This window comes from Amblyraja radiata, chromosome 14 (assembly GCF_010909765.2).
Source record: "Amblyraja radiata isolate CabotCenter1 chromosome 14, sAmbRad1.1.pri, whole genome shotgun sequence".
Lineage (NCBI taxonomy): Eukaryota > Metazoa > Chordata > Chondrichthyes > Rajiformes > Rajidae > Amblyraja > Amblyraja radiata.
Window position 1 is genome coordinate 19,442,510 of NC_045969.1, and position 25,122 is coordinate 19,467,631.

The 25,122-nt window shown below is 39.0% G+C and overlaps 1 protein-coding gene across 1 annotated transcript in view; it reads left to right on the forward strand.

The window, feature by feature from the left end:
- Nucleotides 1-25,122, forward strand: part of map3k15 (mitogen-activated protein kinase kinase kinase 15) — a 101,874-nt gene that overhangs the window by 57,063 nt on the left and 19,689 nt on the right. Inside the window, exons 15-21 of the mRNA XM_033033502.1 lie at nt 83-210; nt 15,752-15,888; nt 16,863-16,968; nt 17,097-17,254; nt 18,272-18,455; nt 19,013-19,184; nt 23,722-23,896. Of these exons, the coding sequence (XP_032889393.1) occupies nt 83-210; nt 15,752-15,888; nt 16,863-16,968; nt 17,097-17,254; nt 18,272-18,455; nt 19,013-19,184; nt 23,722-23,896 (1,060 nt within the window). The remainder of the gene's footprint in view (nt 1-82; nt 211-15,751; nt 15,889-16,862; nt 16,969-17,096; nt 17,255-18,271; nt 18,456-19,012; nt 19,185-23,721; nt 23,897-25,122) is intronic.

Here is a 25,122-nt window from a genome sequence, read left to right on the forward strand (position 1 = left end):
CTTGAAAATTGTAGATGTTATTGAAAGAGTAACACTTGCAGCAACCTTGTCTTCAGTGGTTCTCTTGCTGTTTTATTCCTAGATACTCCCAACCTCTCCATGAAGAGATAGTGTTACACAAATACCTGAAGCACCGGAATATTGTCCAGTACCTTGGTTCGGTTTCGGAAAATGGCTACATCAAGATCTTTATGGAGCAAGTACCAGGAGGTAGGCACATTGAATCATGACTTGTAAGCAAGCTGAGTGAGTACTATTCCCAGCGCTCTCCTGCCAATAGAAACTCTAAATTAAGCTTCACTAAGGCCGAGTTCATCTGGTTTATATTCAAGAGGCACAAATGGAGAAAGACTCTGAGTTGAGGGACTTGGATATCCAAGGATCAAATTTCTTCAAGAGCTAGTCTACAGGCACTAAAGGAGGACCTTAATCTCAAGGGACTGGACTACAAAAGTGAGGTGGTTTAGCCAATAAACTGCAGCATTCGATGTTGAACACGGGGGCAATTGTTGACAGTCAGGTGGATGAGGGTTGAGATATAGGACGATGATTGACATTGCCAGAAATGGAAGTGGGACCAGAAACCGGCTTAAACTACAGTTTATATGGGCATGTGCTCCAAACCCCTCCAAAGAGGCAGCCTACCGATTTTAACAACATTTAATTTGGACTTTATCAAAGAAACGATTGGCAGCATTTCTCCTCTGCTGAAATGGAAGTGTTTTCCGTGCTTTTCAAGAGTGGTCATTGAGAGGAAGTTGGGATGGTTGGATGGTGATTCATCAGGCTAATTATCACGCATGAACATGCGGTAGTTACAATTGTTTGCTTACCTGCTACTTAAATGATGTGCTGATTGACGTGGTGCTCCATCAGCCATCTAAGATTAACCTCGGCTGAATAATCAAATAAGCAGAAAGATACGGCGGCATGAAAATCAACAAAAAACCTGCAAAAGTGCCTAAAATCTGAAAGAAATGCTCGAAACATTTGCATCTCCAGAGATGCTGCCTGTCCCACTAAGTAAATCCAGCATTTTGTGTCTATCTTCACCTCATGTTTACTGAATTCTAATTCCATTCGTGTAGGAAGGAACTGCAGGTGCTGATTTAAACTGAAGATGGACACAGAGAGCTGGAGTGGGTCAGGCAGCGTCTCTGGAGAGAAGAAATGGGTGAAGTTTTGGGTCGAGACCATTCTTCAGACTGAGGAATGAATCTGAAGAAAGGTCTCGACCGGAAACGTCACCCATTCCTTCTCTCCAGAGATGCTGCCTGTCCCGCTGAGCAACTCCAACATTTTGTGTCTATCTTCACTAGAAACACTCAGCAGGTCGGGCAAAATCAGTGAAAGGCAAAACAGTTAATGTTTCAGATCGATGACCCTGAAATGAGTGACAATAATAAATCAGTTTCCACCAAAATTCTGGACGTGGATCCTGGTCCAGTTATCTGGAAGCATGAGTTTGTGTCTCAGATAAGGAACTTGAATTCAAGTAATTAAATAAATCTAGAATCGGTGATTGTATTAATGATTTAATTAAAGATTTTATTAATGTCCTTCAAGGAACATTAATGGCCTTTGTGTAACTCCAGAACCATCAGTACTGGGCAGTGACCTGACAAGCCACTAGTCCACACTGACCAGCAATCCCCATATACTAGCACTATCCTACACACTAAGGACAATTTTTGCAATTTAACTGAGCCAATTAATGTACAGACCTGTACATCTTTACAGAGTGGGAGGAAGCAGGAGAAAACCCACGCGGTCACGGGGAGAATGTACACGCTCCATACATTCAGCGCCCGTAGTCGGGATCGAACCCGGATCTCTGGTGCTGTAAGGCAGCAACTCTACCGTTGTGCCACTGCGCTGCCGCAGTCCTAAGTAGTGAATCTGTTTGCCCACAGCCCTGAACTGTAGGCAGGGAAAATGGTTAGCTCACTTTAGAGCATTTAAGCTCTGAGCCAGCCCAGCCCAACACACCCAAGCTCAAGGTAGTAATATTCATGTGCAGCTTTATCTAAGTTTTCATAGTTAGGACCTTCGTGGCTTATGCTAGATAACCTGCCTCTGCTCCCCAGTCATCTATTTTCCACTTTAACTGGGGCTGAAATCAAGTTCCTTCTAACCATGTTCACTTTGAGGACCAACACAAAAATACCCTCTGCAGAAGTCCAAAGTCAACGACCTGTTCATAATTCACACTCTGAATATCAGCAGGAGAGATATAATCTATCATGGATTATGTTCATGCTTGTAATGTTACCTCAGTCACAAGCTTATGGCCACAGGCACATGAGGGACGTCAAGTGCTGAGGTGAGTTATTACCCGCAACATGACTGTCAATGTAAAAAACAGACATAAAGTGCTGGAGTTACTCAGCGGATCTCTGGAGATGGGCGCGAGTCCCAACCTGAAAAGTCCCTTATCGATGCTCTCCAGAGATGCTGCTTGACCCGCTGAGTTACTTTGTGCCTTTTATATGTAAACCAGCATCCGCACTTCCTTGTTTCTATGTGACTATCAACGTGTAGCTTCCATTATTATAGTAGGTTGCTGGACTTCCACACACTGTCTTTTAAATGTCAGGAGCAGGGTTTGTTGTAATAGTCATGGCAAGATGCACATTGTCGATCGGTCGGTAACTGAAACCAAAGGCACGGATACACTGACTGCTTTCATTGAACTTGACAGAGGTTCCATGACGGTTCCACCGAGGAATTTGATGGAAGAGTACCAACAACACAAGGTCTCTTTCCCAAAGACTGAGCATCACGTTACGTAACTGGATGTATACATAATTCTATCTGAGTTCCTTGGAAGAGTGTCATTATTATTTGGAAGCAGCAGGCCAAATGTCAATGACAGCTGAATGGCTTTGATATCTAACAATAGTAACGCACATCGTCATCGTGCTAGGATATTTCTGTATGATGACAGATCTGATATCCCAGGGCTGTTGCTACAAGGTTTCGGCTGGCTTCAAGTACAATGAGTGCTGTGGACAAACTGAATAGGAAAGCTGCACACAAGAACTTAGGAAGGAAATGAAACAGGCAAAGAGAGTGTATGAGAAAAGACTAGTGAATAACAAGGAGCCCGTGGTATTCGGTAAAATGGTGGGGAAGCAAAATTAATCATCTTTGATCTTCACCGAAGAAGAGGATGCTGCAAATTCCTTCACAAAGTAGAAGACAAGAATGTCTTTGATCTTAAACATTAAATCTGTTTCTCTTTCCACCGATGCTGCCTAGTCTATTGAGTGTTGCCAGCATTTTCTGTTCTCATTTAAGCCGCAGGACATGCTAGAAGTAGATAAAGAGAAGATGTATCTCTGATTGTCAGCACCAAAACCCTTCGTCCACACTGGTCTATTGAAGGCAACAAAGGTTTGAAACTGCAGTACAGACTCTCGGCACACCCCTCTCAACCTCCATTGGTATCATATTCATGCCAGTGGATGGAAAGGCACTGAAAGATTTATTACTCAAGAGAGCAAAGAACTTGGCAACCACCAGTCTATCATTTGGAGTTGGTGTCAGGCCAGCATTTGGAGCTAACAATCTGGCAGGAAATTGTCATCTGGAAAAGATAATATGCATCAACATATGATATTATGCGCATTATCGTGCCCAGTGTCTATTTCTTGAAAATAAACCATATTTGAGAAACTTGATCGACTTCTTTGGTGAAAGTTATAGGGAGTGCTGGTGAGTGGAAGTTTGACTATCGGGATGAAGAGAATGGGCCTTCAGAGGGAAAGAACGAGGAAGAGTCAGTAGTAGAGTCAAATGGCACAGAAATTGGTCCTTCGGCCCATCATATTTATGCTGACTATAAAGTGTTTATCTATCTACCCATTCATACTAATCCCCTTTACCTGTGATGTGTCCATGGCCTAGCTTACCTTGGTGATTCAAGTGCTGATTCAGTTCCTTCCAAAATGTTATGAGAGTACCTGCCTCCAGCACATTAGGCAGCATGTTCCAAATTCCAAATGTCCTCTGGATAAATAGCTCCTCTTCTCGTTTCCTCGAAACCTCCTTACTCCTAACCAGTGGCCTTTAAGTTCAGATACCTCACCTGTGGCAGAAGGTCTCTCACAATCAAAATCATCTGTATCCCTCATAATCCTGCTTATAATAATCGCATTTCCTCCCCTCCGCCTCTGTCACTTGTGGAGGAAAATAAACCTAGTCTATCCTGTTTCTCCCATTAACTGAAATGCTCCATTCCAGGCAACGTCTGGATGAATTTCCTCTGCACCCTCTGCAAAGCAGTCACATCCTTCTTATAGTGTGGTGACTTGAACTGTATGCAGTGCAATGTTTTATCAAGGTTGCTTGCTCTTATTTTCTGTACCTTGGCTGATGAAGGTAAGTATACCACATGCCTTCTTCATCAATGTATCTACCTTCCTTTAAAGGATTCTTGGACTTTTATACCAAGGCACTTCTGTTACTCCCTTGGGTCCTATCACTCTTGGTATAAATCCTACCCTTTTTTTGGTTCCCACAAATTGCATCACCATGCAATTATCAGGATTAAATTTAATCTGCCATTGCTCCTTCCATTTTATCAACAGATCTTATCATTGCTCTCAATGATCCTCCTCACCAACATAAATACAACCTATTTTTGTTATCTGCAAATTTACTTATCATAGCTCTCACGTTCATATCAATCTTTAATGTATATAAAAAACAGTAAAGGGTCCCAGCACCAATTCTTCTGAACCACAAAACCAATATCAAGCTTATTTTAGATCCAATTTGCCATCTTTCACTGGATCTCAGAGGCTCTAACCTTTTGGACCAATCCCCCATGTAGGACTTTGTCAAAGAACTTATTAAGTCCATGTAGACAAGACTAGTTTTGTTTATTGTCACGTGTACTGAACAGAAAGACAATGCATGATCACAATTGAGCCATTTACAGTGTATAGATACATGATAAGGGAATAACATTTAGTGCAAGGTAGAGTCAACAAAGTCCAAACAACATAGTCTGAGGGTCAATAAAGAGGTAGATAGTAGTTCAACACTGCTCTCTGGTTGTGGTAGGATGATTCAGTTGTAGGATATGGCAGGATGACTACATCAATGCATTGGCCTCCAATACATTTTTCTACCTCTTCAAAAAAAAACAATTAAGTAAGTCATATAGGATCTCCCCCAATTAAGTCATGCTGACCAGCTTTGAATCCCTGCCCTCTCAAGTGCATTTGTGGGGAAGAGAAAAAATTAGCATTTTAGCTGGAATATTATTTGTTAGAACAGGCCATTGTGATAAATGGTCTATGATCTGAACACAATCTCTGCCTTTCTCTATATATTCATATGTTATTTTCTTATGGCACAGAAAGAGCTATAATATCGTTAAAACAGAATATCCTAAAAACTATTCTCTCTCACATATCCATCAACCCATCCCCTGGTTGTCCTGACTATTCCTACCATCTACACCAAGAGGTGAATCGTTGTAAACTGTCACCCTACCGGAATATCGTTGAGATGTGTGAGGAAACTGGTGCACCCTGCATGGTCACAGGGGAAATGTGTTAATCCCACACAGATGGCACTCAAGGTTGCTGGAGCTGTGTGGCAGCAGCCTTAACTCCTGCATCAGTTGTGCAGATACTGCCAGTCCTGTTGATGATAAGATTGAGACAAAGGAGCAGAATTAAGCCATTTGGCCCATCATGCCTGCTCTGCCCTTCGATCATGGCTGATTTATTTTTTCCCCCTCCATTAATCTCCTGCCTTCTCCCCATAACCTTTGATGCCCTTACTAATCAAGAACCTTTTAACCTCTGCTTTAAAAATATCCAATGACTTCACCTGTCCGTGGCAATGAATTCCACAGATTCACCACTCTCTGACTAAAGAAATTCCTCCTCATCTCCATTCTGAAGTGAAGTCCTTTGGCCGTAGACTTTTCACATTCAATTTATCTGGGCTTTTCATTATTCAGTAGGTTTCAATTACATTCTCCTCCCCCCAATCCCTCTAAACTCCAGCGAGTACAGGGAAAGAACCATCAAACGGCTTTCATGTTTAAACCCAGTCACACCGGGATCATTCTTTTCAACCTCCTCTCGACCCTCTCCAATGCTAATACATCCTTCCTCAGATATTGGGCCCAAAACTGATCTCTGCTCGTAATATTGATGATCTGACCAGAACAGCAGCTCAATACCACAGAGTGACAGTGGGATGGCACTGGGGAGAACGGTAACATAAGTTGCTGAAATGCTGTTGGAACTAGGTGCAAAATCTCACCTTGTTCTAAACTACATTTGTAACAAATATATATATATATATATATAAAATATAGCTCTCTGGAAATTTCATAGTATATCTAACTATGTACTATAGCATATACAAATCATAGGCTGTTTCTAAGCAGAAATATTGGAATTGGGATTTTTAAGGAAAGTGCAACTGATTAGTGTGTAAGAAGGAACGGTGGATGCTGGTTTACACCAAAGATAGGCACAAGACGCTAACTCAGCGGGTCAGGCAGCATCTCTGGAGAAAAGGAATGGGTGACGTTTCGGGTTGAGACCAGTCTGATGAAAGGTCTTGACCCGAAACGTCACGTATTTCTTTCCTCCAGAGATGCTGCCTGACCCGCTGAGTTACTCCAGCATTGTGTGTCTATCTTCGGTGCAACAGGTCAGCCTTGTTCCAGGCAGTTGTATTCTGTACAGCTGCTTCTGCACTGCATGTGGAAAGGCTAGAAAACAGGTTCCGACAAGTGGTCTGTTCCTGGCAGCAACAAGCTTGCTGCTGTTTCTCATCTCATTGTCGCTTTCTACCAGCTTTAGGTCACAAGGGTAATCCTCAACAGCAAATATCTGGCTGAATTTCCTATGTCATTCAAAGCCATTTTGTAAATGATCGCAAGCGTGATTTACTCCAGATTAAATCTACATTCAAACATCTAGTGCTGAACAAGAACAGTGTTATGTGATCCAATTTCTTAGCACTGTACTCATTTAGCCAAGACAAAATAGAGCTAATGGTGTTGCCCATTAAAAAGGCCAGGCTTTCTTACTACGTGTAGGAAAGAACTGCAGATGCTGGTTAAGAGCTCAGTTAGCACATACGACAAATTAAGTTATGTGATTTTATTCACATTTCACTGGAAAGTTAAATAAAAATGTAAAAAAGTTGCTACAATTGCCCAGCACCGTATAACTATTAAATTCTTGTTTTAAGATGAGCTTCACATAAATTCTAGCCATCAAACACAATTAGGTTTAAATTATTTGGAAATAGAAATAATTTATATACTTTTAACCATTTCCCTTTCTGCAATATTCTGAACTAGATGTAATTATATCTGGTGCTGATAGAGTTCATGTTGGCGGCATGCTGGAAAAGGGGCACTGATCTTTTAATGAACTGGAACAGAGCCATTACAGCAAGGAGAGAGGCCATTTGACTTATCCAGCCTGTCATCTCCCTGCTGCAGCAGGACAGTCATTACCAGCTGTAGATCATTCCCCATAATCCTGCTCTATTTTGAACCCAAATCATTTATTCCATTGCCTCTAAGGTTCATGAAGACTAGAGTCCATTCCTGGGTTACAAACGCCTGAATTCTGCGCACTCGTATGAACGCACAAGCTTCCATAATACTAAATACAAAGGTCGGACATGTACATGCATTGATTCCTCCATACGACAGTTTCTTCTCTCCACTTTGAGCAATTGTTCTTTTCTCGGAGGCTTGTGTGCTTTTAATGCCATTCATTTCAATACTGTGGAGATCTGGTTACCATGCCGAGTGATATTTTGTGTATGTTCCGACTAATGGACAAAATCGCTTTCTTGGCATTTGTAAAATGGAACGCATTCATTTCCTGCATTTGCTGTTTTTTTTTTTTTTTTTTTTTTTTTTTTTATATTTTATTTTATTAGAAGTAAGTACAGTCATATGGCACCAAAGTGCCTAATATATATTTTCATAATACATTTTATGTACAACTTCTTTTTTTTTTTTTTGTTACACTGAAAAAAGATTAGAATAAGAAAAAGAAGTTAGATAGTAAAGGATAGAAAGATGTGAAATATATAGTGTGTGAAAAAAGAAAACGAGTAAATGAAAAAAGTTGAGAGAGAGAATAGAGAGAAAAAAAGAAAAAAAAAAAAAAAAAAGAGGAGATCATTATTTATAGTCTTGACCAACCCTCGTCCAGTCCTGAAACAGTTATTTTTTACAATTGTGTTGCACCATATGATTCCAAAAAAACGACGAATGGAGACCAACTCGTTATGAATTGGTCTGATTTATCCATTAGGAGGAATCGCATTTCCTCAAGATGAGCGGTGTCCAACATACTTGCAATCCACATTTTAAGCGTTGGTATTGATGTACCTTTCCAAAATTTAAGAATTAATTTTTTTGCTATTATTAAACCATAGTTAAGGAATAGATTTTGAGATGTGTTCAATTTATTCCCATCTTCCATTACGCCAAATATAATCATTTCAGTATTAGGTTCCATTCTTGTCTTGAATAATTTTGTAAATATTTCAAAAATATCATTCCAGAATCTATAAAGTTTTATGCAGGAGACTAAGGAGTGTGTTATAGTTGCCTTTTGGGCTAGACATTTATCACAAGTGGCGGATATATTTGGATAAAATTTGTTCAATCTTGTTTTTGAGTAATATAATCTATGTACAATTTTAAATTGAATTAAATTATGTCTTACATTAATTGAACATTTGTGAATATATATCAGGTATTTTTCCCATTTAACCTTCGTAATTTTTATCATTAGTTCCCGTTCCCACTCTTCTCTAAGTACCTCTGTCGATGGTAGGTCTATATTTAGAATACTATTATATAAATATGATATTAATTTTTGTGAGTCAGCTTCAATATTCATTGCCTCTTCCAATAAGTCAGGAGTTACTTTTTGATATCCTTGTATATATTTTTTCACGAAATCGCAAATCTGAAGATATTTAAAATATTGGTTGTTTTTCAATTTAAATTTTAATTGTAATTGTTGGAATGATAGTAAGTTTCCCATTTCATACATATCCCCGATCCTTCTAATTCCGAGACTTTCCCATTGGTTATATGTCTTATCAATAAGAGATGGTTTAAATAAAGGGTTATTCGCTATTGGCATTAACAGTGATAGATTTCTTAATTTTAAAGATAATTTTATTTGTTTCCAAATTCTTATTGTACCATATATAATTGGGTTCTTCTTATATATTGTGTTATTCAGTTTTTTTGGGGAGAAGAGGATCGTTCCTATATTACTAGGATGGCAATCCTCCTTCTCCATTTTTATCCATTCTGTCTGTTGGGTAGCACTATCCAACCAATAAATCATATTCTTAATATGCACTGCCCAGTAATAATACATAAAATTCGGAAGTGAAAGTCCCCCGACCTCTTTTGGTTTACATAAATGTTTTTTTGTGATTCTATGTGATCTATAGTCCCAAATATAATTAGTAATATTAGAGTCTAATTTTTTAAAAAAGTATTTTGGTATATATACCGGTATAGATTGAAATAGGTATAATAATTGTGGTAGGAAGATCATTTTTATTGCATTTATTCTACCTAATAATGATAAGGGAAGTGTTTTCCAAAATTTAATCAACGTATTAAGTTTATTTAATAAAGGTATGAAATTAGCATTGAATAATGCTTTATATTTTCTAGTAATCTGAATACCCAAATATTTAAATTTTTCTGTTGCGATTTTAAAGGGGAACTTCAGTAAGTGTGTAGGTTCTTGAGGTTTTAATGTCATGATTTCACTTTTATTCCAGTTTATTCTATATCCAGAAAAAGACCCAAATTCCTCTATTAAGTTTAATAAATTTGGTATGCTCGTTTGTGACTTTGTAATATATAAAAGTATATCGTCTGCATATAATGAGATTTTATTCTTTGAGTCTCTGGTATTATAGCCCTGAATATTCGGATGAATTCTTATACTTTCAGCCAGGGGTTCTATCATAAGGGCAAATAGCAGGGGTGATAGTGCACATCCCTGCCTATTACCCCTTGATAGTTGAAATTTTTGAGATAACATGTTATTAGTTAAAATTCTTGCCATCGGTTTATCATATAATAATTTTACCCATCTTATAAAATTCTCTCCCATATTAAATTTTTGTAGTACTTTATATAAGTATTGCCACTCTACCTGATCAAATGCTTTCTCTGCATCCAAAGAAATAATTGATATATCTTCTTCCTCTACTTTATGCGAGTACATTATATTAAACAGACGTCTCAGATTATTAAATGAGTGTCTTTTAGGTATAAACCCCGTTTGATCAGGGTTTATCAATTTACTAATATATTTGCTTAATCTTCTTGATAAAATCTTTGCTAAAATTTTCTGATCTGTATTTAAAAGTGATATAGCTCTGTACGAGCACGGATCTTCTAAATCTTTATCTTTTTTTGGAATAAGTGTAATAGTTGATTCTGTTAGTGTTTCAGGTAGTTTGTTTTCTTTAAAAGCATGGGAGTATAAATTAAATAAATAAGGGGTTGTTATCTCCTGAAATTTTTTATAAAATTCATTATTAAAACCATCTGGTCCCGGTGTCTTACCATTTTTCAGCGATTTTATTGTTTCACCTATTTCTTTGATTGTAATTTGAGCTCCTAATTCCTCTTGTTCCAAAAGGTCCAGTATTGGAAGATTACAATTATCTAGAAATTTTTTTATTTTACTATCTTCTCTTTTAATTTTAGATGTATATAAGTTTTGATAAAATTGGGCAAATCTATTATTAATATCTTTAGGTAGTATTAGTAATTCTCCTTTCTCTGATTTAATTTTGGTTATAGTATTTTCCTTTTCTTGTTTTTTCAATTGGCGAGCTAAAAGCTTATGTGGTTTGTCACCAAACTCAAAATGTTCCTGTTTTGTCATTTGGAATAGTCTTATTACCCTTGCCGATAAAATTCGATTAAGTTTAAATTTCAGTAATATTATCTTATTGTGTTTATCTGTCGTGGAATCTTTGGCATTATCCATCTCTAACTGTCTGATTTCTTGTTCTAACAACAATTGTTCTGTCTTATTCTTTTTATTTTGAAAACTTTGATATGAAATTATAATTCCTCTCATAAATGCCTTAAAAGTTTCCCATAGTAAAGAAGGCAAAGTACCTGGTATATCATTTGTATCGAAAAAAAGTTCAATTTGTTGTTTTAAATATTGATAGCCTTGCACATCATTTAAAATATGTGTATTAAACCTCCAAAAAAAATTTTTGCCCGGCATTCCCTCAAATTTTACTGAGAATGTCAACGGGGAGTGATCTGAGATACTACTAATGTGGTATGTTGGGTTGTTTGTATATGGCATTAATTTCATATCCACTAAAAAATAATCAATTCTTGAATAAGTTTTATGCACCGAAGAGTAAAACGAGTATTCCCTTCCAACTGGATTAGCAGATCTCCATACATCTATTATATTCGTATTTTTTATATATGTATTTAGAAGTTCGCTAGTTTTAGATTTTAAATTACTCTTCTTTTGTTTTGCTGATTTATCTAGATATGAATCTAAAACACAGTTAAAGTCCCCCCCTATTATCACATTTTGGTAATTAAACTCTGATATTATGTCAATAATTTTATCAAAAAAGTGGGGGTTATCAAAATTCGGAGCATAAATATTTATCAAAGTTAGTGGGGTTGCATAAATTTCACCCGAAACTATAATATATCTTCCCTCTTTATCTGATATGGTATTCTTTAATTTAAAAGGAATACCTTTCCTAATAAGAATAGCTGTACCCCTAGATTTAGAAGTAAATGAGGAGTAGTATGTTTGGCCTATCCAATTCGCCTTTAATCTTATTTGTGTTTGTTGTTTCATGTGTGTCTCCTGCAAAAACATTATGTCGCTTTTCAACGATTTTAGTTGGGCAAAAATTTTACCCCTCTTAATTGGTTCGTTGGCACCCCGTATATTCCAACTACAAAATGTAATTCCTCCATTCTTTATTTGTCTATCGTCTTGCATTGTAAATCAGGGTAATATTCCTGAATCATATGGTGCAAACAAATACCTCAGAACTTTAGGACTTGGGTGGTCATCCCGGTTTATTAGATTTATATTGCATCTCCTTCTTGTAAAGTGCCTTAGAAAAAGAAAAAAAGAATGTGATACACAATTACTTTCAAAAAAATTAAACAGATAAAAATCTTGTTTGTGCTTTAAAAAAAAAGGTGCTATTAAGGTATCTAAAGGAGGATACCTTAAAGACGAATAGCCATCAACGATGGCAAAAAATGTATAGACCTCCGTGATGTTGTTATACATTGAGCTCCTCCCCCTAGGCGAATCCTCATAAAAAGTTACATATCGTTTCATATTGTGTTTTTTCTTATATGAGTTTATCAAATCAATGCTAGTGACAGCCGAGAGAAAAAAGAGACATAAGGAATAAAAAAACAAAACAAATATAGAACAAACATATACACGATTATATAAGTATATATGTCCCTCTAATTTATCCAATCTTAATCTAATCTAAACTTTCCCATATATATCCACCCTGTATTCTTACATAATATCCCATTCTATAACTACCATACATCATACAAGCTGGTACCAAAGGGTTAACTACCGTACAAGCAGGTGCCAAGGGGTTAAACTTTGAGCTTTGCATCCAAGGTTGAATATAACCAAGCTCTCTGAATAACACATTCCAACGAGATAAGCTTTATAATTGTCTGGGTAGCTCGGCCATTTTAATCAGTTCAGAGCTTTGTAAAAAATTCAGATTTCTTCATTGTCGGCAGCTTGACCCGATGTTTTCTTAACAATATCCTCTGCATACTTTAAAGCTTTTCCGGGAGCTGCAAATGAGCGTTCAACGCCGTTATAAGTTATCTTCATTTTTCCGGGAAACAAAATTCCATATCTTACTCCCGGGACTTCCCTCAAAGTGTGTCTTGCCGGTGTAAACAATCTCATTTTCTGGACTACCTCAGGAGAGTAATCGCGAAATATTCGCACATCATCCCCACGGTATGTCAGCTTTTTCCCATGAGTGATCTTTTTCAATATAAATTCCACTGAGGAGATGTCACGGAATTTCACAATTATCTGTCTTGAATCATTTGTTCCTCTTCCAACTCGTTTAGCGACGTCTGTTCTTGGTTCTTCCGACAATTCCAACACATCTTTGAGTAAGTCAGTAACGAAAGTACATGTTTGAGATTCATGTCCCTCTCGTCCTTCCTTTACTCCGAGAATCCTCAGGTTATATCTCCGATTTCCTGAATCCAGGTCCAGACATTTATCAGTCATTCTTCCAAGTTTTTCCTCTTCAGTTTTCTGTGATTGTTTCAAATTCTTTATTTCCGAGACAATCTCTTTTATCTCATTCTCCATCTCTTCCATTATCTCATCCAGCTTTCCGATATCATCACTTATACCTTTAAATTTCTTGTTGTAATCATTTTCAATTCTGACACACTCTGAGTTTAATCTCTTATCAAATTCCTTATACTGCATTTGCTGTATTAAGGAAGATTTTCCATTTCACTCAGTCCAGATCCTTCATGATCTTGAACACATTTGTCCAAACATCCCTCCTCCCTCATCCCATTCCACCAAATTTATCTCCAGGACCTTTGCCTTTCTATATGCAGTCACCTGAGATGGAGTTTTTAAAACTGAAAATGCTGGAAATTGTCAGCATATCAGGCAGCATCTATAGGTAGAGATAAATAGAGTTCATGTTTAAGGTCAATGGCTTTTATCAGAATTGGAAGCTGATGAACAAGCACAATATTCTTCTTGTAACCAAACCAGTCCTTTACAAAGGCTCAACACTTTTATTCTATTTGGCTGTATTTATAAAGCCTGTGATCTTATATGATTTTTGAAAATCTCTTTTAATATGTTCTGCTGCCTTCAATCATCTGCCCACCAGAAGAGTGTTCCTGAGCACCTTTCACAAATTGTATCCTAAATATTATATTGCCTTTACTTATTCCTTCTCCTGAAATGGATTGCACTGCACTTGTCTCTGTTAAATTGCATCAGCCTTGTTTTGTTCAGGTCACCCAGCTATAGGAAGAACACCATTTGGTTTGGAAAAGGTGCAAAAGAGATTCAGCAGGATGTTACCTGGGCTTGTGGGCTTGATTTATAGGGAAAGGTTGGACAAGATGGGATTTTTTAAATTTGGAGCCTGAGAGGTCTATGCTGGGACATTATTGAGGTGTACAAGATCATGAGGGACATGGATAAAGTGAACAAACACTTAGTCTTTTTCGCAGGGTGGAGGATTCTAAATTTAAAGGCTTAAGATGAGAGAGATTTAAGAGGGATCTCAGAGGCATTTTTTACTCTGAGAGTAGACCGTGTTTGGAATGTGGTGTCAGCGGAAGCTATAGGAGCAAATAAAATTGTGACTTTTATAAGTCATTTGAACAGATATATCAACAGGAATGGTTGAGAAGGCAATGGGCTAAATAGAGGCAAATAGGACCACAAAGTATACCAATATGGTCAGCATGGGCAAGGTGGGCCAAAGGGCTTGTTTCTGGGCTGTATAGCTCTGAATCTACCATTCCACCATTGTGCTTTCATCCATTTGAAGTCTATTACTACTTTCAAGTTTTGGGACATATGCAGATTTTCAAATGGAGTCCTGTACACACGTCTTTAAAATGTATCCAGATAGCCTTCGTACAAAAGCTTTTATGAATTGGTTCAGTTGCATTATGGTTTGCTGTAGCTTCACTATTGCTCATTGGGTTTGCACCAGTATGCTAAATAGGATATTTCCACATTGGGGGAAAGCTTTGCAGGATAGCACACTTTTTGCTAGAAACTGAGGGATAGCTTGTTTAATCCCAAAGCTGCACATTATTTAATAGTGGAGCATAAAGAGGTTTATTACTTGTGCTTAGGAGACATAAAGGGTGAATAATTATTAATGAATCAACAGAGGTCAGATAACAATACAACAGGAGCTGAATACTGCTCTGCTGGGGGAAATCACAATTTATTTGCTCAACTTTGCATTGTATTGGAGGACTGTCTTTAAACTGACCCAGAGAACAGTAGAATGAAGAAGAAAAAAAAGACTGCAGTTGAAGTAAGAATAGATGGAGCATGAAACACTCTACAGGTCAGGGAGAGAGTTTAGTTAACAGTCTTTCACTTGCGCAGGATGAGTCCGAGATGGATAGCTGAACAAATGGAAATAGTCAAAAAATAATTATTGCCCATTCTGCAATATTCCACCCTGGGTATAATCACAACTAGTCTGGCGGAACCTGTATTTGCAATATTGTGAATATGAAACTTTTTGTTAATGAATGACGATAGAATTATTACAGCAAAGAAAGGGGCAATTCACCCCAATGAGCTTACATCAGCCGTCTGCTGGAGCAACTCAGTCAATTGCAGGTCAAACACAACTCCTGCATAAAGGTACAATGAATTGACAAAAACACAAAATGTAACATTGCTTTAAGAATGAGGATACACGTTGATGACTGTTAGGATTAGTTTGAACAATCTTCATTACTGATCTGATGGCCAAGCCATACGGATTTCAGAGGCGGCTGGTGGTTTCCTGGATAAATGAATTGCCCACCTCAGGAAAAAATAGCTTGGGATACAGTCTTGATTTGTATATTGGAATTAAGGAGCTGCATTGAAGTGCATAAGTTAACTTTGTTTATGACGTGTGTTTTTGTCCTTTACAGGGAGCCTTTCTGCACTCATCAAATCAAAATGGGGTCCTTTGAAAGATAATGTGTCTACCATTGTGTTTTACACCAGACAGATACTGGAGGGCCTACTCTATCTTCATGAGAACCAGATTGTGCACCGAGACATCAAGGTGACTGGTTTGAATTGGCTTCATTCTAAGTACAAATCAGATGTAATACTTAAGTAAAAGACATTAAGAGGTGAAAAGATGGGTCACTGATGATTTTATAACCTACACTTGAATTATCCTTGAATAGATGCAGAGTGAAACAATTTCAGAGGCACCTGATAATGTACAGTATTATTTTCATCATATTAACAATGCATCGTATCAGCTGTGTTAAGTAGACAATGCTACTTATAAAGTGTTTCTCTGTATCTGTTTAATTACATATTTATATAAGGTGTGACAGTATTTGATATATGTCGACCGGCACAAGATGGTAAAAAAAATTGCTAGAACTCCAGAATCCTTTGCTTTGAACGGCAGACCATACTCTGGGATAATTTAAAGTTTAAGGGCTCAGATGGATCCTTAGATAAGAATGAAAAGGAAATAAAGACAAACAAAATGCCAGATCAGCCATCAAGTTTAGTTGTGTAGGAAGGGACTGCAGATGCTCGTTTAAACCAAATAGACACAAAAGGCTGGAGTAATTCAGCGGGTCACACAGCATCTCTGGAGAAATGGAATAGGTGAAGCTGAAGAGGGGTCTTTACACGAAACGTCATCTATTCCTTTTCTCCAAAGATGCTGCGTGACCCGCTGAGTTACTCCAGCTTTTTGTGTTCATCAAGATTAGTTTATTACTATCACCGAGGTACGGTGAAAAGCTTTTTATTGCATGCTATCCAGTCAGTGAAAAGACTATACATTGAGAGACGTAGAGATTAATTGGACCCAAAGAGATTGCTGAAGCCTGCTCCGTTCCCCACAGGACTGTGCTATCAGTAGTATCAACATCAATAGTAAATATAGTCGACCATTTGGTGTATGCAGAATTGTGCTAAAAGAGATACTTCCCTAACGTTAGTATTACTGGCCACCTGGTCTCATTTCCTTCCCAATTATTTTGGAAGCTGTGAAGATCTTTATCCTTACAGGGAGACAATGTTCTTGTGAACACATATAGTGGTGTGGTGAAGATTTCAGATTTTGGAACATCGAAGCGATTGGCAGGAGTGAACCCTTGCGCTGAAACATTTGCAGGTAAGAGCCACATTTAGTTTAATTTTAGTTTAATTTAGAGATACAGCGCGGAAACAGGCACTTTGACCCTTCAATGATCACCATGGACCTTTTTTTACATGTGTTTTTTTGTCTAACAAACTACCTAGGCACATTACAGTACATGGCTCCTGAGATTCTGGACAAGGGTCCCCGAGGTTATGGTGCCCCAGCTGATATTTGGTCTCTGGGTTGTACTATCATTGAAATGGCAACCGGCAAACCACCCTTCTACGAATTAGGAGAGCCTGAAGTAGCTATGTTCAAGGTAAGATTGCTCTTGTGTCTCTTTGCCATTACAAAGTATGGCGTCATTGCAAAAGTCAAACTGCAATAATCTGGCACCCTCGGGAATTTGGTGCTGGACTGTCAGATATTCCAGATCATTGAATATTATTTATATTCATATCATGACATGCTTTTATTTCATTTTCTTTTACAAATGTCACACAGTGGGATGATAAATCTTTCACTGAACCAAATAGGTTTAAAGGGAACAGAAAAGGTTCAATGATGCAGTAGGGTGGCGCAGTGGTAGAGTTGCTGTCTTTCAACGCTAGGGACCTGTGTTCGATCCTAACACTGGGTACTGTCTGTGAGTTTGTGCGTTCACCCTGTGACCACCTGGGTTTTCTCTGGGTTCTCCAGTTTCCTCCCACATTCCAAAGATGTGCAGGTTTGTAGGTTAATTGGCTTCGGTAAATTGCTCCAGTGTGTAGGGTGTGAAAGTGGAATAACATAGAACTAGTGTTCAGGTGATCGATGGTCGTCATGGACTCTGTGGGCCAAAGGGTCGGTTTCCACGCTGTATCTCTAAACTAAACTAAAATAGAATTTTGTGAGTTTCAGCTTGTAAATTTTGGCTCCAGTTGCAAAACGACTCATGTTCCCTGAATCTCTCCTCACATTGGTGCTATGGTCCAGAACCTACACTCCAGAATAATGTAATGAGCCAAGAGCTGAGCCATTGACATTTCTGAGTAATCAGTCACCGGATTAGCTTTACTGAACAAGAATCCCTGTCTCAAACCTTAATTGAAAGGAAAATCTGGGTATGATGTTGTAATAAGCAATGGGCCTATTTCTATGGAAAAATCATGAAAAATTTGAAATGTAAAACAGCATGATTTTGGCTCCATTCGCTTTCCTATATTTTCTCCATTTCCATTTCTCCCTCCATGTGGTATAGATGGTGTGAAGAATTCTTCCTCTATAGGGAACCCTCCTTCAAAGCTTGTCCTGCTTTGAAATGTTCCTGTTTAGTTAAGATGGGTTTCTTCGACAGGTCGGGATGCTTAAGATCCATCCTGAGATCCCAGATTCGATGCCAGCTGACGCCAAGTCCTTCATTCTGCACTGCTTTGAGCCTGATCCTTTGAAGCGAGCTACAGCCGCCGAGCTGCTGAAGGACCCCTTCCTCAGGAAGACACACAGGTGCAAGAAGAATAAAATTGCCTTCAAGCTAACCGGTGAGCCTTGCAAATTTTCAAAGGTCCAAACCATTTAGAGAAGGGAGTAACCATGATGATGTGGTTAAATAAGGGGATCCGCATTCGGGAGAGGATTGACAGAAACCAATAGATAATTGCAAGGATGGAAATAGTCCCCTAACATTGAGAGCAGAGCATCTGTTAAATGGAATATAGGAAAGGGTGACGTTTTGGGTCGAGACCCTTCTTCAGACTGAAGAAGGGTCTCGACCCGAAACATCACCCATTCCTTCTCTCCAGAGATGTTGCTCAGTACTCCAGCATTTTGTGTCCATAACCAGCATCTGCAGTTCCTTCATATACACTCTGTTATATGGAAGTAGACTCCAGTATTGGGTATGGGCTTTGTTGCTTTTGATTATTACACAGTTAATATTAATGGTCTCAAAATTAAGCGTGGTCCAGTGTAGCGAGCTGAGTGCTGTGAAAAACGAATTTAACGCCTGCACCCACTAAGGTGAACTGTGAAGCAAACTGTCCTGAAGGGCAATGGTCACCATGGAGATCACATGTTTCTCTTCTCCTTTGCTGTGTAGAGTCCAGTCGAAGCATCTCTCTTCCCATCTTGGATGAAAACTGGGGTAGCAGTGGCAGTGACCACGGGTCAGTGTCACCAGACTTCGACACCAAACACGATGCGTTCTTCGAGAAAAACGGAAGGCCAAATTCAGACCATCCGACCAGGGCTCTGGGATCTCCTTTACTGAGGTTAAAAGCAAAACAAATTTTACTTGCAATTTTTTGCCTTTGTCAGATGTTCTGGAGTTCATTGAGAACTGTCACCGTGGTGACAGACTGAAATATTCTGCCAGGGGGCAGATTGGTGGTGTAAATGCCACGGTATTTCATTACATGGCCAGCAACAACACCTATTATGATTGTATTAACGTCATCCAATTAATAATATTGAAAGATGAATATTACAAAAAAGACTCACTGGAAATAGCATAAAACATCGTTTGTCACAGGCTGATCTACCAATCTTAGCTGAGCCATTTAGAGGAGGTAAAAGATAAGGAGAGAGCATTGACATCTCTGGACCACTGTTGTGCAATTCCTATCCTTTCATTTCTTCCCTTCCTGTCACCCAGTGAAACAATGAATCACAAATAGTGAAGCAACAATTCACCTGGACTTCTTCTTCCAATATAGTTTTCTGCATGTGATTATCCTTTCCCTGCAATGAAGAAAGCAGATGCAGATTAGTTAATTGCTTTTGCGGTTTCTTCAGAAGTAGAAGGGGCACAGCACCTATTTTGCCCAGTTCAAGAGTTAAGAATGTCTACTTGTTACAAAGCACCAGAATGAAGCAATGAAATTCTTGCTGTTACTTTACATGAACTTCAACGTAACAGCACAACATATAAATATACAATAAACAATAATACAATAAAGTTTTCACAAAACATGCTCCTGATTCAAGACATAAACAGTTATTAACCTTTCCAAATGGATAGCGAAGAAGCCAGAAAAGAGATTTAAATTAGGTTGAATCATTTTTAATACAGCCCCCTTTAAAAAAAAACAATTATTAGGTTTGATTTCTTAACCAGAAGGATACAGAAACTGAAGAGACAATGTTAAAATTACAATGAGCTCTGCATAGATTCAAGGCTGAATGTATAAAATCATTAGGCATATGTTAGAATGGAAGCTATATCCAGTGGGTGAAGTTTCCGTGCCTGTGCAGGTTTTCCCAGGAATGCAAGTCATTCTGGAGTTCAAAAGGAGCTCCTCGTGTTCCCTTACCTAAAGTATTCAGGACTGCATCAAAGAATAACAGTTCCATTCCTTGTTAGGTTTCTCTACATAGCCTGCTCTGTCTTTGCAGTGGTCCTGACCTGCTCTCCTCTCTCTAGTCTAGAGGATGGTGCACTTTTCGTGAAAGAGTTTATAGTGGTCACGTGTCTATTATCAACAAGTTTGCTTGTGATCGGATAAAGAACCTTGATTGTCAAAGTAGTTGAATGAATGATACTTTATTGTCACTTGTCGCTAGGGTACCTAGGTACAGTGAAATGCTTTGATTTACATACAGCCTTGGCAGTGCACAGGTGTCGCCATGTGTCTGGTGCTGACAAATTTACAAAGTACTGAACAGTCCTATCTACTGCCTGCCCACCACACATGGCAACAGGCCAAGTGTATTTAAATTCCTCGTGGCAAGCTGCCACTTTGCCCATTCACTACCCACAGCAAAATCATGGATCATGCTCCCACAACATATGTATGTATGCTTTTTAATGGAGGTTTGATGCTTTTGCGTGATGTGGGACGCAATTTGAGTGTGAGAAGTTTTTTGTGCAGTTTGCACATTTGGAATCAGAAGGCATGTAACTGCACAGCTGAATCTATATAATGTTATACCTTGGTAATTCGATTCATTCTCTTCATAAATCAAAGTTCTATGTTGTGCATGAGAAACACTTACAAAGCCAAATTTTCCATTTGGCAGTTGCATTTATTTTAAGAGACTAAGTGTATTAAAAGTTCAGCTATAAGTAGAAGAAGGTTTAATTTCCAAGAAAATATGGAATCCAATTTTGTATTAAAATAGACATTTGATAAAACCTTTCACTTCAAATTAATGTTTATTAACAAGGTGCCTGATTACTTCAATCGGTTGATCCCATTTGTCTGTTGCATAGACTTGCCTGGTTTCAGCAGTGATTTCAATTGATGTTTTATTCATCCAGCTTTCTCCCTTGAGGAATTACAACTGCAAAACGGCTTCTCTCATGTGGTAGTAGAAAAACAAATTAAATATTAATCCCATGCCAGTAATCCATACCAAACCTCGTGTAATAGTGTGAACCTTGCAGTGTATTCAGACCCCTTCACTTTTCCCATATTGTTTTATGTTACAGCCTTATTTTAAAATTGATTAAATTATTTTTTTTTATCATCAATCTACACACAATACCCCATAATAAAAAAGCAAAAACAGGTGTTTAGAAATGTTTGCAAAGTAATTAAAAAGAAATAACTGAAATATCACATTTACATAAGTATTCAGACCCTTTACTATGACACTCATAATTGAGTTTAGGTTCATCCTGTTTCCATTGATTATCCTTGTAATGTTTCTACAACTTGATTGGAGATCACCAGTGGTAAATTAAATTGATTGGACATGATTTGGAAAGGCACACACCTGTCTATATAAGGTTCCACAGTTGACAGTGCATGTCAGAGCAAAAAACAAGCAATGAAGACGAAAGAATTGGCCGTAGACTTCCGAGACAGGATTGTGTCGAGACGCAGATCTGGGGAAGGATATGAAATAATTTCTGCAACATTGCAGGTCCCTGAGAGCACAGCGGCCGCCGTCATCCTTAAATGGAAGAACTTTGGAACCACTAGGACTCTTCATCGAGCCGCCCCCCCCCCCCCCCCCCGTCAAAACTGAGCAATCAGGAGAAAAGAGCCTTGGTCACTGGTCACTCTGACAGAGCTCCAGAGTTCCTCAGTGGAGATGGGAGAACCTTCCAGAAGGACAACTATATCTGCAGCACTCCACCAATCAGGCCTTTATGGTAGAGTGGCCAGACAGAAGCTACTCCTCAGTAAAAGGCATCTGACAGCCCGCTTGGAGCTTGCCAAAAGGCATGAGAAACACGATTCTCTGGTATGATAAAACCAAGAAGGGTTTTGGCCTGAAACGTTGCCTATTTCCTTCGCTCCATAGATGCTGCCACATCTGCTGAGTTTCTCCAGCACTTTTGTCTATCTTTGCCCTGAATGCCAAGCGTCACGTATGGAGGAAACCAGGTGCCGCTCATCACCTGGCCAATACCATACCTACGGTGAAGCATGATGGTGGCAGCATCATGCTGTGGGGATGTTTTTCAGCGGCAGGAACTGGGAGACTAGTCAGGATCAAGGGAAAGATGAACGGAGCAAAGTACAGAGAGATCATTGACGAAAACCTGCTCCAGAGCGTTCTGGACCTCAGACTGGGGCGGAGGTTTGTCTTCCAACAGGACAACGACCCGAAGCACACAGCCAAGACCACACAGGAGTGGCTTTGTGACAAGTCTGTGAATGTCCTTGAGTGGCCCAGCCAGTGCCGGACTTGAACCTAACCTGACAGAGCTTTAGATCATCTGCAGAGAAGAATGGGAGAAATTACCCAAATACAGATGGGCCAAGCTTGTAGCATCATACCCAAGAAGACTTGAGGCTGAAATAGCTGCAAAAGGTGCCTCAACAAAGTACTGAGTAAAGGGTCTGAATACTTATGTAAATGTGATATTTCAGCTATTTCTTTTTAATTGCTTTGCAAACATTTTTCTAAACACCTGGTTTTGCTTTTTTTTATTAAGGGGCATTGTGTGTGATGATTTAAAAAAAAAAAAATTTAATCCATTTTAGAATAAGGCTGTAACGTAACAAAATGTGGAAAAAGTGAAGGGGCCTGAATACTTTCTGAATGCACTGTATATGCTAGACTGAAAGCATAGAAATAATTCCAACCAAAATCACAATAGAGCTATTACCCATTATCCTTTGACCACAACTTTTTTGCTCTATTAGTATGGGTGTCGGATTATATGGGGAGAAAGCGGGAGAATGGGGTTAGGAGGGAGAGAGAGATCAGCCATGATTGAATGACGGAGTAGACTTGATGGGGCCCAAGGGCCTAATTCTGCACCTATCACTTATGACCTATTACTTAATGCTGCGTTTTGCCTGTTACTGTCATTGTTGCAACAACCCCAACATTAGAGTAGATTGGAGAGGCTGTACCACATTTTTATTTCTTATATTCATTGTTTTTGGAACACTAGTGTGTAGGTTGTGCTTTCCTAGTCCTGATGAGAATGCCTGGATTTTCTTTTGACCACCCTGTACCAGACCGTGCACTTGCCAGCTCTGCCCTGATGCTATTTGCACAGATGCATATCCGTCAATGGCCAATGGGTCTTGAATTCGCTTCTAAAATCTCTTCTCTCTTGTAAGCGCCCACCTATAATTTGACGTTGATTGGTTGGCCTAAAGTTATCATATCTAGCTTTTTTTGTGTCACTTTTTTTGTCTGATACCTCACAATGATTGTTTTTACTATAATGAACATAATATATGTGTTGTTGTTCATCAACTTAAATGTTCGCATAACCTACATTTATTTGAGAATCGGCATTGATCACTACCTCATTAGTCGGATAAATGGCATTCTGTTGCTGTCTGGTTTTGATGGTGATTCCTCAAAGTTGCTCACTAACCACAATGTTCAATGATACAGTCTGCCTGATGAGACTTCATCCACGGAAGATCGGAGCAGTCCCGTTTCCTCTGATGAGATAGACACAAGCCTCTTCCTGCTAAAGAAAGACAGCAAGCGCAGATCCATTCTCTACAAAATTTTGAATGCAGACCAGGATCGGGTTGTTTCCAACCTGCGCGAAAGCCTGCAGCAGGTAAGCTATATATGTAGCATACTGAGAATATCATCTCTTGTGATGTGGCACAACCTCACCACAAGTAATGGTGCTGCCTCCGAGCTCGAGTGATCCCACATGGGATCCAGCCCAAGGCTGGATTTTGTGTGACCTCCCTGTATCCATGTCGGTCTCTCTTGGGTGGTCCTGGTCATTCCCATGTTCCAAAGACGTCCTGGTCGGTGAATTAGTTGGTTGACAGTAAATTGCCCATCAAGTGGTCAGGTGGTCAGAGAATTGGAGTGGAGCTGATGGATATGTGGGAGAAATGGGTGAGGGTATGGGGTTGACTGGATAGCTCTGAGAGCTTGCATGGGCTCCTGTGCTGTAAGGAAATATGAGAAAAGATATGTTTGAATTACCTATTTTTGTTAATATTGTTTAGAATGTTTTGACAGTAAGCCCTAACAGTTACCCCTTTTGTTGGCCAGTTTAATCCAGTGACCAGAATTCATTTTTTAATGTGAATTATGATATAATGAGCAATGACACTGTTGTGGCGGCTCCCAAGGGTCGGGCCATCCCGACTATCAAACCCCTCGGCACGGGAATGGTTGAGTCCAGAGGCGGCCCTTAGCTAGAGGGATACAAGGCAAGGGTTTGGGTGCCATCTTCCTCTTGCGGACGTCTCTGATACCAGGAAGGACATTATTAAAGGTACCGCCCAAAACATCTGGCTCCTCGCTTTCATTTCGGGAGTTACACCCCACACTGTTGAAAATTGAAGCACTTTTCCATACTACTATGGAATGTCAGAAATGAGTATTTTCACATTAAGAGCAACATAGCTGACACATTGGGGTGGGAGATTGCAACCTTCACGTGGACTGCCCTGTTTCGACAAATGCAATCAACCCGGTGTGCACAATCAAATAAGATCAAATAGAACAAGTTGTCCTACAACTTTAGGCTGCGCATGCCATACGCAAGAAGGAGAAGCTGACACATTGCAAAACGTCCTCTGCTCTCTCCCAAGAATGTTCCAGCTTCCAAAACACCCAAAACTAAATCAGCAGAAAATATTTTCAGCAACATTCATCCTGTGTAAAATACTACTGAGCAATAGCTTTTTGAAGTGGACCATGCGCAGTAGTTTCTGGTGAATGAACTTCACTGACAACAAGCAAGTGGGTTAAATTTGAGTCCAGCGCTATGAAGTTGAAAACTCACCATTTTATTCTAAAGGTAGACAAAAATGCTGGAGA